The following is a 13,211-nucleotide window of genomic DNA, read 5'->3' as shown; positions in this document are numbered from 1 at the left end:
GCAAAGATGTGTGTAGGCTGTCATATGATAGCAGTTGTTGATACTTCTTCTTTCCAGAAGCCCTTGTGCTTTCTCCCCTCTCAGACTTCCTTGGATTGTGGTGGCACCTGAGTAGTGGATGCAGCTGCTACCGTGGTCCTGCTGCGCTACGCCCTGCACTATTACTGCTACTATAATTAGTAATAGTTCTATTACCTTTACTGCTGCCATAATGACCAACGGTCATCTTTTCATTCCATTCTCTCTCTCTCTCTCTCTCTCTCACCCTCTCCCCCAACTGGTTGTGTCAGATGACTGCCCACCATGAGTCAGTTTTAGTCTGAGGTTTCTGCCTGTTAAAAAGACATTTTTCCTCATACAGTGAGGAAAATAAGTATTTGAACACCCTGCTATTTTGCACTTCTCAAATAAATAGTTTAAAAACCCTACATTGTGATTTCTGGATATTTTTTTTAGATTATGTCTCTCATAGTGGACATGCACCTACGATGACAATTTCAGATCCCTCCATGATTTCTAAGTTGGAGAACTTGCAAAATAGCAAGGTGTTCAAATACTTATTTTCCTCACTGTACTAGGTAGACAGTTATTATTACATTAGCATACCAGTGGATTTGGAGGGTGGCCTGAAGTTTGGCACAAATGGCCGGCCAAACACCTTCAAGCTGCTGCTGTTGACGCACTGGGTCACATGCCCGGCGTAGGTGAGCAGAGACGATGGCCTACTGGTCTCCGCCACACTCCCCCGATCCTGGTTCCACCTGTTCAGGCCTTCCAGGAGGTAAAGATGAAAATTCAGCGCATTTGCACTGGTTCCTGACAAAACAATAACATTTTAATAGTCCATTAAAAAGGTCTAGCTTTCCAATCTAATGATTTTTTTCATAAAAGACTATACTGGGTGTTTATGATATTCTGTAAGGAATTAAGAAAATACTGTAAGGGAGACACCAACCTGGAATGAACCTGTTCAGATGGCAATGAAATGATTCCAGAGACGTGGACCCTCTGGCACAGCGATACTTGGTCAGGACAACACCCCCCTTCTTGATGTCTCTGTATAAAGCTGCACTCCAGATAGGTCCTGCACTTGACGTGGCGTTGCTGCACACGCCGGATTGCTCCATGCGCACCTGGTCCAGCAGTGGCACCCCCATGAGGTCCCTCCCGTTTGCCACTCCTAGCTCCTGCAGCAGCCGCTCAATGAGGCTGATGGTGGCCTCCTTTGGTCTGGCCACTCCCCAAACCTTGTCTGCAGCTTGCTGGACCCCTCACTGACGCAGAAGCCACAGTCCACATACGGCAGCAGTGTGGGTGCAATGGCTGACTGACGATAGAAGCTGGACGTGCATTGTCTTGTTCTTACATAATAATAATAACAATAAATAATTATTTATAACGCACTTTTCATTCCAAAGAATCTCAAAGTGCTACACAGGAGAATAATAATAATAAAAACAATCAGCACAAAAATGCCTTTCTGAATAAAAAAGTCTTCAGTTCAGCTTTGAAAGTGTCCAGGTTCTGGACTGCTCTCAGGTCACTCGGGAGCTGGTTCCAGAGTCGTGGTGCAGCTGAACAAAAAGCTCGGTCACCCATAGTACAAAGCCTTGTGATGAGGACCTGAAGAAGCAATTGTCCATGTCAATGGATGTCAATTGGATTCTGACTTTGAATTCAAATATTTGGCATCCAAGAAAATTTTGGAACTGTTTATGTATCAGTCATTTTTTTGGTGGTTTCTTGGTCACAGCAATAAGCTTGATCATTGACATACAGTTGCACGCCACGTATCACAAAACTGTTGGGTGGGGCCTTATATATTTGCTTGTACTACATCAAGTGTCCTGCATACCAATGACCGCAAAGATTAATATGTACATGGTTTGCAGAACTGTACTTTCTAATAGAGGTAAGGCAAAAAAGAGTGATGAAGAAGCCAAAAGAGAAAATAGGGAGAGGAGTGCCGAATCTGTTATTGTTTTTAGGAAGCAGATTTACAACTATACACTTTGCAAATCAGTGTCTCACCCTGGCTGCCATCAAAGATGTCATTTAGACCTCCAGAAACTTGCTGGTAAGAAAGCACATGCAGATCCCCTTGTGGCTGTGATCAGGATGGCTGCAATATCTAAGTAGTAGTATGTGTTTCATGATTGTACTTTGATTTTTAATGGTACATGAACATATTTTAAAGAGTGGTTTTGTATCTGTGCTGCGAATTTTGACAAACTTTTTTGATCACTTGAGGTATTTCCGTGTAGTCTTTGGTCTTGGACAGTTACCTTTCAATCTAAAACTGTATATCCTATTATCTCTGGAACAACAGTTGGCAGTTGGAGGGGTAATGGCTCTTTACAGTGAATATGCAGAAGAAGATGTTCACAAATTCAGCCCAGGTAAATGCTCAGCCCATATTCACACAGACCTAAACCTACTCACTTATTGCTGGTTACAGTATTCTAAAATCAATGCCAGAGAAAAATGATAAAGTGTGATAACATTTTTTAATAGTAATATTGGCAGTTTTTAAAAAAGTATTGGCTTTTTCCTTGCAAAGGTTTTTTTTTCCAATACCATTACCAAGCATAACTTTAGTTACGAGGCCGGTGTTTGTCACAATGTGGAGAGCTGATGTTTGCAGATAGTGTGGCCGAGTGGTCTAAGGCGCTGGATTAAGGCTCCAGTCTCTCTGGAGCAGTGGGCTCAAATCCCATCACTGCTATTTCCAAATGTTACATAGCTAGAAGCCACCAAATGTGAGGTCTTGCAGCTGTATTTCTTGGCCGAACTTGGTGAAGTAACTAGAATCGTCAATCACCTTGCTGAGATTGTTCCTTGTTAACCTGAGGTTCAACGATGGTGAAAACTTCCTTTCCAGCACTTTGGAGTAGAAAATCAACAAATAATTGTGATAATCTCCATATTGATCAAACTAATTGTGATTATCACTTTGGCCACAATCGTGCAGCCCAAAGAGATCTAATGTTTTATCAAACCAGGTTGGGCAAGTAACCTTTCTGCTGACTTCTTGTAAAAAAAAAAAGCAAGTAACATCACTCAAAGAAAGCTACTGCGATGGCTGGGAATCGAACCCAGGTCAACTGCTTGGAAGGCAGCTATGCTCACCACTATACCACCATCGCTGGGCAATACAATGTTCACTTCAAATCTTGTAATACATCTGGGCATTGAGACTGGACGTGCACTCTATCACTGAGCTACAGGCCCTGATGAGTCAGAAATTCCCTCCAGGGGGTCCTGTGTCATTACATCAACAAGAATGGAGAGTGTGTTCATGTACGTTGTCGCCGTTCGATAGCTCAGTTGGTAGAGCGGAGGACTGTAGCAGTGTAAATCAGAATCCTGAGGTTGATGGTTCAAATCCGGATCACAGGAGCAGTCTTTTTAAGAGTTTCCCTTCACAGATCAATGAAGTCTTTCTGATTCTGATGTAGAGTTGGACAGGCAACCCAAAAGCATAATACTTCTTGCCAAGACAGAATAAGAAAAAAAGAAGAGGTGCGGGAGATAGAGTTAAGTCCTGACAGAATAGAGCACTACAGATAAAATATGTGAAATAGTGCCAAGTGTGACCAGAAGAATTGGAAAAAAAACTAGCTTCTCTTCTTTCCTGTTTTGTACACAACCCAAAGTTTTACAAAACAAAATATAACTTTCACCGAATCCCTCAGTTAAATCACAGTCAACATTTGTCTCAAAATCCATCTCAATGTCCAATTTAAATAATTTATCCAACAGAATTGAAACTTAAACTCACCCCCGCTGTTTGAAATTGCTTCCTTGTCGTTTGGATTTCCGAGTGGAATCAGCGAGCCCTCCTTGGTGGGAAAATGCAAAGACATAACAAATTCAGTTGTCCCCTACAAGGAGAAGACACAGAGGAAAGATACAGAAGTCATATACTCTGAGAGGCATTGGAGATCTTATGATGAATAATTAATATGAAAATCATTGGTTAAATGTAATTTTCCATTACAAGTTACTGTTTGAAAAAATGAAAATAATTGTTATTGAGATAGAGGCAGATGAAGTGTTTATGACCCATCAATGATGACAAAAGGATACATTCGCTGTCGGGGGTCTGATTTAAAGGAATGGTACTCTTTAAAAGTGTTGGGGTTGTAGCGTTAAACTAATGAGGAAGAATTTGACAAATCTAAATCAACCAAAAACAAGTCCACAAACTTAGTCAACTGAATATGTCAAGTACTGACTATTCCTTGACCAGGAATTGAACCCTGGCCGCAGCGGTGAGAGTGGCGAATCCTAGCCACTAGACCATCAGGGAGTCACATCCATCAAATTTATCTTTGTAGATGTGAGTTTCCTTTTCACTCACTGGAATGACTCATATTGTTTTAGGCGAGGAATGGCTCCTGGCTAGAGCTTCAGAAGGCAGGACATGACAGATTACACATCTGTCACATAGTCAGTTTGTATTCTTAAATACCAAGTCTCTTACTGTTTCCTTGACTAGTTGGCCCCCCTGCTTTGCAGTTTCTATCAATGTAAAATGAAGCAGAGGATGGAACAATTTGGAGGCATAAAGGAGAACTACCTTTACAAAGCTGCCGTGACCCAGATTCTAACCGGGGTTGCTGCGGCAACAACGCAGAGTACTAACCACTATACGATCACGGCCACTTGGCAGCAGTAGGGCCTTGTTGTTGTGAAAGCATAGTGGGAACTCTGAGTATCAGCTCTACTGATATTTTCCCGCTTTCACAGATTGTTGACTAACAAATGAAAATTTCATGGATGGTTTATCCAGCATGCTGATTCTGTCCTTCAGGGAAAAAAAATTTTTTTCAAGGAAAGATGATTAGCAAGCAAAAACAGAAAAACAACAGCAGGAGCTTGATTATTGCTGTAGTTGACTGACACCAAGAGGCTTAGATTACTTTAATATCTCATCATATGGCTCTTTGTTGATGTACATTTTCTTTGTAGAGTTTGTACTGGGGGGTAAAGTTGGAAATGACGAACAAGAGATTTAGTCGCTAAAGACAATACGAGCTAGCCAGGAGTCAAACCTAGAGTCCAAAGTCAGACTCTTTATCCATTGCGCCAAAGCTGTGGGTCTACAACACGTTCTCACTCCCAAGTCGTAACATGTGGACGCTTGGTCAGGAACCCTTGGCGTAACATTTCAACGTAATGGGCACCCCTCGAAGTAATATTTTAACGTGCAGGGAACTCCTATAGACTTTAATGGAGCCCCGTCCTCGTAAAATATAGACGACAGGGGACCATGACGTTTCAGATCTCGGGGATGACTGGCCCACAATAGGAATAAAAAATAGCATAATAAATGATATGTATATAACATTTAAACACATAGAGAGTGGCAAAATAACAGCTCCTCCATTTTTAACAGCCGTTTTTTAGTTTAACGTTGCTCTATAAATAAGGTTTTCGCCAGAAGTTTTGGCGGATATTGCGTCAAACTGACGAGCTATAGGCATTATACACTGTCGATAGATACACTGTCGATAGTCGATTAATTAATTTATTTTTGTCTTTGCATAGCTTCATTTAAATCTGGTTTAAATGTTTAAATGTTTAAGAAACGCATTTGCCATTATTTCTACGCTGGCATATTTAGTGTTTTCCTATGTGGATAGCGGTGCCGCCCAACTAGACGGAGCGGCATCCTTGGCGTCGCGCACCGCTCGGAATAGCCGCCGAGCGCGGCGCTTTCAGCTTTGACTTCATTGCCGCTGACCTATCAAGGCGCGACCAATGGCTGAGCCAAGAAGCAATGATGACGTCCCTGCGCTGGTCGTGCATCTATGCACTGCGCGCCACTCGACGCACAGATCTGCACGCGTTTTCAACTTGGTAAGTAAAATACAGAAGTACAATTATCCCCACCGCTACCTAGTTAGCTCAATAAGTTGTAGTTCAAACCCTTCAACGTGCAGGCTAGCAGTCTAATGGGACGATGAATGATGTAAAGCGTTAATAAAAATACTAGCTAGCTCCAACAAGTGAAACCTACAGTAACGTTAGCGGTAAGGTAACGTTAGCTGCTGTTAGCAAATCAAGTGTTTCTTTATGCCTAGCTTATTGCCACATATAACCTCATAACGGGTACAATCATGGTCTCACCTAGCACCTAAGCACTAACTTTGAAAAGCCATCCCTAACTTTGATTGAAAATACTCTAACAGCAGATTAACTGTTTTGACTTTACTATTGTGCTATTCCTGAATTGTCTACAGTAAAATGAACTTGATAAAGCCTGATAAGTTTTCCTACTGCTATTGTCTCTCTTATTCCATCTCAACATGTGCTTAATGTAATTAGCCATAACAGTAGATTTACTAAAATATTGGCCAGATGTGTTGGTGAAGTAGTGGCAGAGAAACAGTAAATATGTTGTTTAGACAGTTACAAAATGCAGTTTGTCTAATATTTGTCAGTAAGTTTATAATCACACAGTGTAATAAATCAGTTACTAGTTCATAGTAAGTTTTTACTATGCCTAATTAAGATAATTTTCTCTAAGTTGGCATGGTGGCTTACGGAATTATTTAATTACTTTTTTATAAAGGATAATAATTACAATTCCAGCCACAGATAAATGACATTTTGTTTAAATTAGGCTTTTTGCAATTGCTCAAATTGTATCTTATTTGTGTTTCAAATCAACTTTATTCTTTCTGTACTGAAAGGATTTAAATTAGAGGTTTTTCTGAGTAAATGAATAGAGCTGATGTTACTTAATGCTGCCGTGTACTTTTCTGGTTCAGTAAAACCATGAGCTGTTGTTAACAATTAATGCCTTATTTTAATATCACAGTAAAAATAATCCTTATATATTTTATTCTCATTTGCAGAAATGACAAAACCCAAACTTCTTAATGATGACATCCCCGCAATGCTCTTGCATCTCCACTCAACGCCTCTGCACACACTTTCAACTTGGTAAGTAAAATAAATAGGCACAATTATCCCCACAGCGACCTAGTTAGGTCAATAAGTGTTTGTTCAAACCTTTCTTTCAGATCTGAACGATTACCTGCTTGATGAAAAACTTACTGATGACCTCCAAAATGCTGATGAACTGCTTGCTGAGCTGCAGAAAGAGAAGGCAGCACTACCAGCTAGGACATCCACGTCAAAAGTCAGGTGGAGAAAGAGAGACAGTGATGGGAATGTACTCTATGCAAGGCCAAGGTCACGCAGGAATCAGTCAGAAAAAGGTCAGCATTGTTTTTTTCATTCATGATATTTTCAAAAGTGTTTAGGCATTTAAAACTGAATATCAAGGGATACATTCAGTTCAAATGTTTGCACCTCGGATCTTAATTGAAATAGATAGCCTACATTAAGGTTACTACTACATACTAATACGGTACAACCTATAAAATAAGCTGATAAAAGTTAGCTTCATTGTGCCGGCTGGAACAATATTTTTTAGAAATCTTGTTATGGATGGGCAGTATAATCTCTTACAAGATGTCAACCTTGGTAAGGCTTTGTTTAAAATGGTTTATTTATTAGTTGTTAATAGCTCACTTATTTTTGAATTTGCTTTTACAACGAGCATTTGTGTTTGCTGCCATTGTCTATATATTGTTGGATATGCAGATAACCAACAGTAGTTGGATTTTGCAACTAAATGAACAGTTGTGAACCAGCCTAGGCACTAGCCATGGTGCAAGGATGACATTTTTAATGTTATCAATGTTGATGTGAGTTTTTTGTACAGCTGGTGATCACACGCCTAATCCTCCCTGCAACACTGCTGATCATGGCCCTAACTCTGCTTCAGAGACTGCTTCAAAGACCATCTCTGCTGGTATGTAATAATTTATATAACATTCAACATGAACTGTTAAAATAAAGTCTCCAGAAAAGTTTTATGGTAGTATAATTGTCCCTTAATTAAGAATTTTCCTTTTGTATGGCTGTTTTTTTTGCAAATGAAACGATGAGCAAAACCATTGTGAAACTGTATTTTTTTTTAATTCTTATGTACTTTTACAATTTTTACAATTGTAACAGAATGTCTTGTGCAAGATCTACAGTACTCCTTGAGTGTCTCTGATGATGAGATACAAGAAGCTGCAGTTGACCAGGGAGCTCCTCTGGCTTCTGTGGATTGGAGCACTCGTAACGCTCTCTTTTTTGAGAGATGGAGGGCAAAGAGACCTTACCTTGTAAATAGCATGCTGGCACAGGGGAACGTGGAAACAAAAATCTGCAGTCAATGTGGGATCAACTGTGCAGCTGTCAGATGCAGAGACTGCTTACCATGTCCATTCCTCTGCGCTGAATGCGACATCAGCCGGCACAACAAAACCTACATCCTTCACAACCGGGATGCTATGTGTGCTGGTTTCTTTCAGCCATTGCCTCCAACCAGTTGCGTTGTGGATAATGCTGTTACACACTGTGGTAAGTTATGGACTTTTTTGTGAGAGTGTTTATTCTGTATGTCTAATTGTCGCTAAAGATGAATTATCCAAACCCATTTGTGTAATGTTTTTTAGTACGGCTTTTGCCTATTGAGATGCCTGTCCAAATCTGTCGCTGTCCACCAGAGGCATTGAGGGTCATCCAAGGAAAGGCAGTTGCTTTGGTCACAATAAATGGTAATTATGTGAAAGATTTCCTTTTGTCCAGTTAAAAAAAAAGATTCATATTCAACAGACACAATAATGTAATATCTTAAAGAAATGTGCACATCAGTGCCAAGTCACCAAGCTTTATATATGATGCATACAACATGGAATTCTAAGTTTGACAGTCATAACATTACAGTGGAGGTAAATGTTACTTTGTAGGACGGTATGATCTCAACATGCCAGAGCTAAGCTGCGAGGGATGCCAGGCTACTTGGACTGCAGAAGTGGATGACCTTATACAAAGTGGCTACTGGCCCGCCACCCTCAATTTTGCGACAGTTTATGAGGAAGACTTATTTTTTACTTTTGAGAGCATGAAGATGGCATCACCTGGAATGTCCTGTCAGGCATTTCTACGAATGCTTGAGAAGCGGACTGTTCGCTTTGGCCGTGTCAGTATTTCTTTCTTTATTCTGCAGCATCCTACATTTTTTATGTTTTGATATTAGAAGTTCTTTTTCGAATTGTTTTGTGCTGTTGTTTTTTTTAATAGACTGGAAAGCTCTCATCTGACAGCTTTCAGAAAAGCTTTTTTGAATGGGCTGCTGTTCAATATGAAGTTGATGCCATTTGCAAAGAGGAGCAATTTAGCTGTCCTGCCTGCACTCCAGCAATGCTTGCCGTCTCGGTTGACGGAAACCGCAAGCTTTATCGTTTCAAGAGTACAGCACGGTATTTACTTATTAGCACATGTGTATTAATGACCGGTAAAATTGACATTTATGTATTGTACAACCTTTTACTACACTATATCCTAAAATGTTAACTCTGTTGTTGTTTTTTAGATCAGAGGAGCGGCCGATCTTTGATGGTGTCTTCATTGCTAATGATGAAGATGTGACCAGATTTGTGGACCAAGTACACACCAAAACCAAACATGTAATTGCACTTCTATCTGAATATTTAAAGTCAATGACATAATAAGTCATAGTCTATCAATATTGTCATGTATTGTGATATCTACCTGTATACTTGAATTTAAAAAAAAAGCCATTAATGCTAATTTGTTTCTTGCCCACAAAATATTATTTAGAATTGTTCTCTACAATGACTGTTGACAAGATCATTTGTCAATTATGATATTCTACAATGTAGGTCACTGGAAAAGGCATTTGTGGTGGGGAGTGGTTGGCAGCCCGAGAGACTTCCTGCAGATCTAGGAGTAAGGTGGATGAGGAAGGACTGGAGCTGGCAGTTTGCAGGCACGGTGTCTTGCTGTCTGCCCTTAATATGTTTAGGGGTGAAATATATGCATACCCCATGTTCTTACAGAACCAGCTTGCGCCCAAGCACGACATAACCTTCTTCTGTATGGATGTTGCATGTAAATACTGGCCCTACCTACAGAGAGTTTGTTTGGACTGTCCAGAGCTCCAGTCTCTTCAAAACATGAGGCCCTTCCTGTCGGTTTTGCATGCTAAAGCCCATGACTTCAAATGTGAGGTTGGTGTAGTGCACAATATTCTTATACAATGACATAAAATCCCCAAAAGTGATAAGAAATAACAATTATATACCACAGTAACACAGTAGTATTTCTGTGTTTGTGTATGTACAGAATGTTTTTTTTTTTTCTTGCATATTGTGTCAGTTTGAATTTTGATTAGGCTTTAGTTGAATTCAAGGGGGCTTTTGGGACTTGCTGAATGTATTTGGTTGTTTTTACTGAATGCCCTTGATATTCAGTTTGTGTCCCTCTGTCCAGGTAAAATGGAGTGGAGCCAACCAAGATGGGGCTGGTTCGACATTAGGGGAGGAAGTAGAGCAGTGTAATGCGTTTCTCTCCAGAATAGCGGTCACTACAAAGCACATGTCAAAAGCAGGTACCATATAATTGTACCTTTTATTTATAGAAGAAATTACATTTAATTAAAAGGATATTCTTGCAGAACAAATCTCTGTGCCCTTGCAGGACGCAATGACATGCTTACACTCCTCTCCATGAGATGGAACCAGCAGAAGTTTCAAAACCTGGCAAATTCTCTTTCCCAAAGATACCATAAGGTAGATTAAAAGTGTGTAAAAACATTGTCATGGCTCAAGTTTCTGTGATATATACTGTACAGATTATAATTACCTAATTAATTTTAGACTTCTAGAGCTCTAAATGTCCAGTTGGGGGACCTGGAAACTCTGAAAGCCAAGCTTCAACTGCAAGAAAAAAACATGGAGGAATTTGTGCAAGATGTGAAAGACTGGGCAGATGGTGAGATAATTCTAAACATTGTCTGACATAAAGATTTAATCTTTTTTTATATTGGTGCTGTGTTATTCACTTTTTGTTAGGAGAAACAAACCACCAAGACACGACACAGGCTTTGTGTCAGAAGATTGAGGCCCTCACATCAAGTATAAAAACAAGATCTCAACGCCTCTACAAAACAAATGGTATTTTAACATTTAAGTCTGAAATGTTTCCATAAGTCCATAAAGTTCTAAACGATAGTGTTGATTGTTGATTCAAGTATATTCTCCACATTACAATGAACTTTAATATTGATAGTGAATTTGCTGTAATTCCAACAACGTAATTTACATTATGTAATTAACAGATAGTGTTTTTTATTTTTCGTTTCACAGACAGCAACAAATGTCGACACAGAATTAGACGGAAAATAAGGCAAGAAAAGACCACTTTGCAGACCATGCTAGCCAAGTACAACAGCCTTGTAACACCCGAGCAAGCAGTTTGCATGGATCATATTCTGGACACAGAACATCCCTGGCCTTGGCAAATAACACAAGAAGGTACGCATAATATGTATTCTGTTCGTGCTATAGTATCTATAAAGTAAGGAATCACTGTCTGTGTCTGTTCTTTGCTTTTCTCAACAACCAACTCATCCCAATAACGAGGTGGGTTATTGCTATGTCAAGTTATTTGGATGTGAAATGTTAAAGATTTCATTAAAAGACATTAACCTCTCCAAAATGGTGTTTGACTCTGGAAGCTGTGTGCCTGCAAGCGAGAAAGCATTTTTTTCTACAGGCACCACAGTAGTGCATGTGAGGGAGAGAAATGATCTCTGAAACTACATTGTTTGTGCAGTGGTCATTCTCATCTACACACGTATGTGTTACAGGCGCTGTTGATTTCAGCACAAAAAAGGAAGTCTTTGATAGGGTCATGGCAGTTCGAAGGCTTCAAGAGGAGAAGAAGATCCTTGTCAAAGAGATCAAGCAGCACTGGGATTCTCTGAAGTCCCATGCCAGAGTCTTGTCTGAGTGGTCTTTCCATCAGAGTGAAAACACCCAACAAGGTAAATGTGAACATCTATTTGAAATGTTTGTATCACGTTTCATAAAGTCATGTTTAATTTTTTTTGACTTGTTGCTTACCTGTATAGTGACACATTTTGTCCCTTTTTAAGGACATCTCACAGAGAATGCGAAGAAGGGTGTCACTTGCCTCATCCGCAGAAGGCTGAGGCAAATGAAAGAGCTGCAAAGGCGTGCAAGAAAAGTCTACCTGCATGTCCTGTCTAACCCAGAAAATGACAATCAGTTTTTTTGCACTACAGATAGTTCAGATGAATTTGACTTTAGCTCGGAAAGTTCAGACTCCGATGTTGACGCTATGTAAATACTCTTCAAAAATACTAAAATACTACTACAATGTCATTGCACCTGATTTGATTACATTTTATCTTAAACCTACCCCAAATACCGCCAACAATCTAAGACTACAAATCACAGCACAAAGACTAAGCATAGCCTAGTGTTAAACAGTGGTGGAAGTATACATATCCTTTATTTCATTAAAAGTACTAATGCCACACTGTAAAAATACTCTTTTACAAGTAAAGGGAAACGAAAATGGTAGGCCAACAAACACGGAGTAAAGGAATAAAACAAAATCTGTGCTAAATGGAAGGTGGACATAATTAATGTTGGCTACTGATGTACAACCACATTGCACATTGTTATTTTATAAATGAAATAAACAAAATGTTAGGGCCAATTTGGGGTCAGTTGGACTACACTAACGTAGTGGAGTAAAAAGTAACATATTTTCTCTGAAATGTCGCGGAGTAGAAGTAGAAAGTGACATAAAAAGAAAAGACTCATAAAGTACAAGTTCCTCAACATCTCGAGTGAAGTACAGTACTGGAGTAAATTTACTTAGTTACATTCCACCACTGTTGTAATGTTTTAAACATGTAAATAATTATTTTTGAATGTACAGGCAAAACTCATTTTTTCCCTGTATTGTATATGAATGTGTTCCCTTATGGAAATGTTTTGCATGATGTTTTTTTAATAAATTATGAACGAAACGTAACTTAAGTTTTGACTTTTTAATGTTTTATGCCATTATAACTTTGTTATACTGCTGAAAAGAGATTGAGGCGCTCTTCCTTCTTCTAACAATGGCCATAACTGTGCTTTTGAATTTGAGATGCAAAATGTGCAGATAGAGTGACAAATGAGTCTACAGTAAGTAACAATGTGACAGGCCGAAATGGCTTGGTGATAGGAGGTTTAAGAGATCACTGAATAAATTATAATTATAGAACAGTCTATTTATTTCTGAATAGATTACATTACAAA

The 13,211-nt window shown here is 39.4% G+C and overlaps 1 protein-coding gene and 1 non-coding gene across 3 annotated transcripts; one reads left to right on the top strand and one right to left on the bottom strand.

Annotated features, from left to right (window-relative positions):
- Positions 1-3,074: 3,074 nt before the first annotated feature.
- Positions 3,075-3,146, bottom strand: trnag-ucc (transfer RNA glycine (anticodon UCC)). Its single transcript has one exon. It is a non-coding gene; the product is annotated as a tRNA-Gly (tRNA).
- A 2,410-nt stretch (positions 3,147-5,556) lies between these two features.
- Positions 5,557-12,927, top strand: LOC116685387 (uncharacterized). Of its 2 annotated transcripts, XM_032510463.1 has the most exons (17): positions 5,559-5,865; positions 6,867-6,954; positions 7,035-7,232; positions 7,742-7,831; positions 8,038-8,430; positions 8,526-8,627; positions 8,820-9,052; positions 9,154-9,332; positions 9,446-9,539; positions 9,756-10,103; positions 10,366-10,483; positions 10,573-10,664; positions 10,752-10,866; positions 10,947-11,048; positions 11,241-11,408; positions 11,744-11,920; positions 12,032-12,927. In XM_032510463.1, the coding sequence occupies exons 2-17, from the start codon at positions 6,891-6,893 to the stop codon at positions 12,241-12,243; spliced, it is 2,685 nt and encodes an 894-aa protein (XP_032366354.1). In that variant the 5' UTR covers positions 5,559-5,865; positions 6,867-6,890; the 3' UTR covers positions 12,244-12,927. The 2 variants fall into 2 exon arrangements, with proteins under 2 accessions (XP_032366356.1, XP_032366354.1); XM_032510465.1 differs by lacking the exon at positions 10,947-11,048 and having other exon boundaries at positions 5,557-6,954.
- Positions 12,928-13,211: the final 284 nt, after the last annotated feature.

The sequence above is a fragment of the Etheostoma spectabile genome, unplaced genomic scaffold, assembly GCF_008692095.1.
Source record: "Etheostoma spectabile isolate EspeVRDwgs_2016 unplaced genomic scaffold, UIUC_Espe_1.0 scaffold00569794, whole genome shotgun sequence".
NCBI lineage: Eukaryota > Metazoa > Chordata > Actinopteri > Perciformes > Percidae > Etheostoma > Etheostoma spectabile.
The sequence above is the reverse complement of the archived record's forward strand: the minus strand, read 5'-3'. Positions and strand labels throughout refer to the sequence as shown.

Excerpts from the sequence above, each read along its gene's own strand:
- LOC116685387 (XM_032510463.1), top strand. The coding sequence starts at position 6,891 with ATGATGACATCCCCGCAATGCTCTTGCATCTCCACTCAACGCCTCTGC. Across the intron at positions 7,832-8,037 it reads TTCAAAGACCATCTCTGCTG|AATGTCTTGTGCAAGATCTA; the intron begins GTATGTAATAAT and ends CAATTGTAACAG. Across the intron at positions 11,921-12,031 it reads GAGTGAAAACACCCAACAAG|GACATCTCACAGAGAATGCG; the intron begins GTAAATGTGAAC and ends TCCCTTTTTAAG.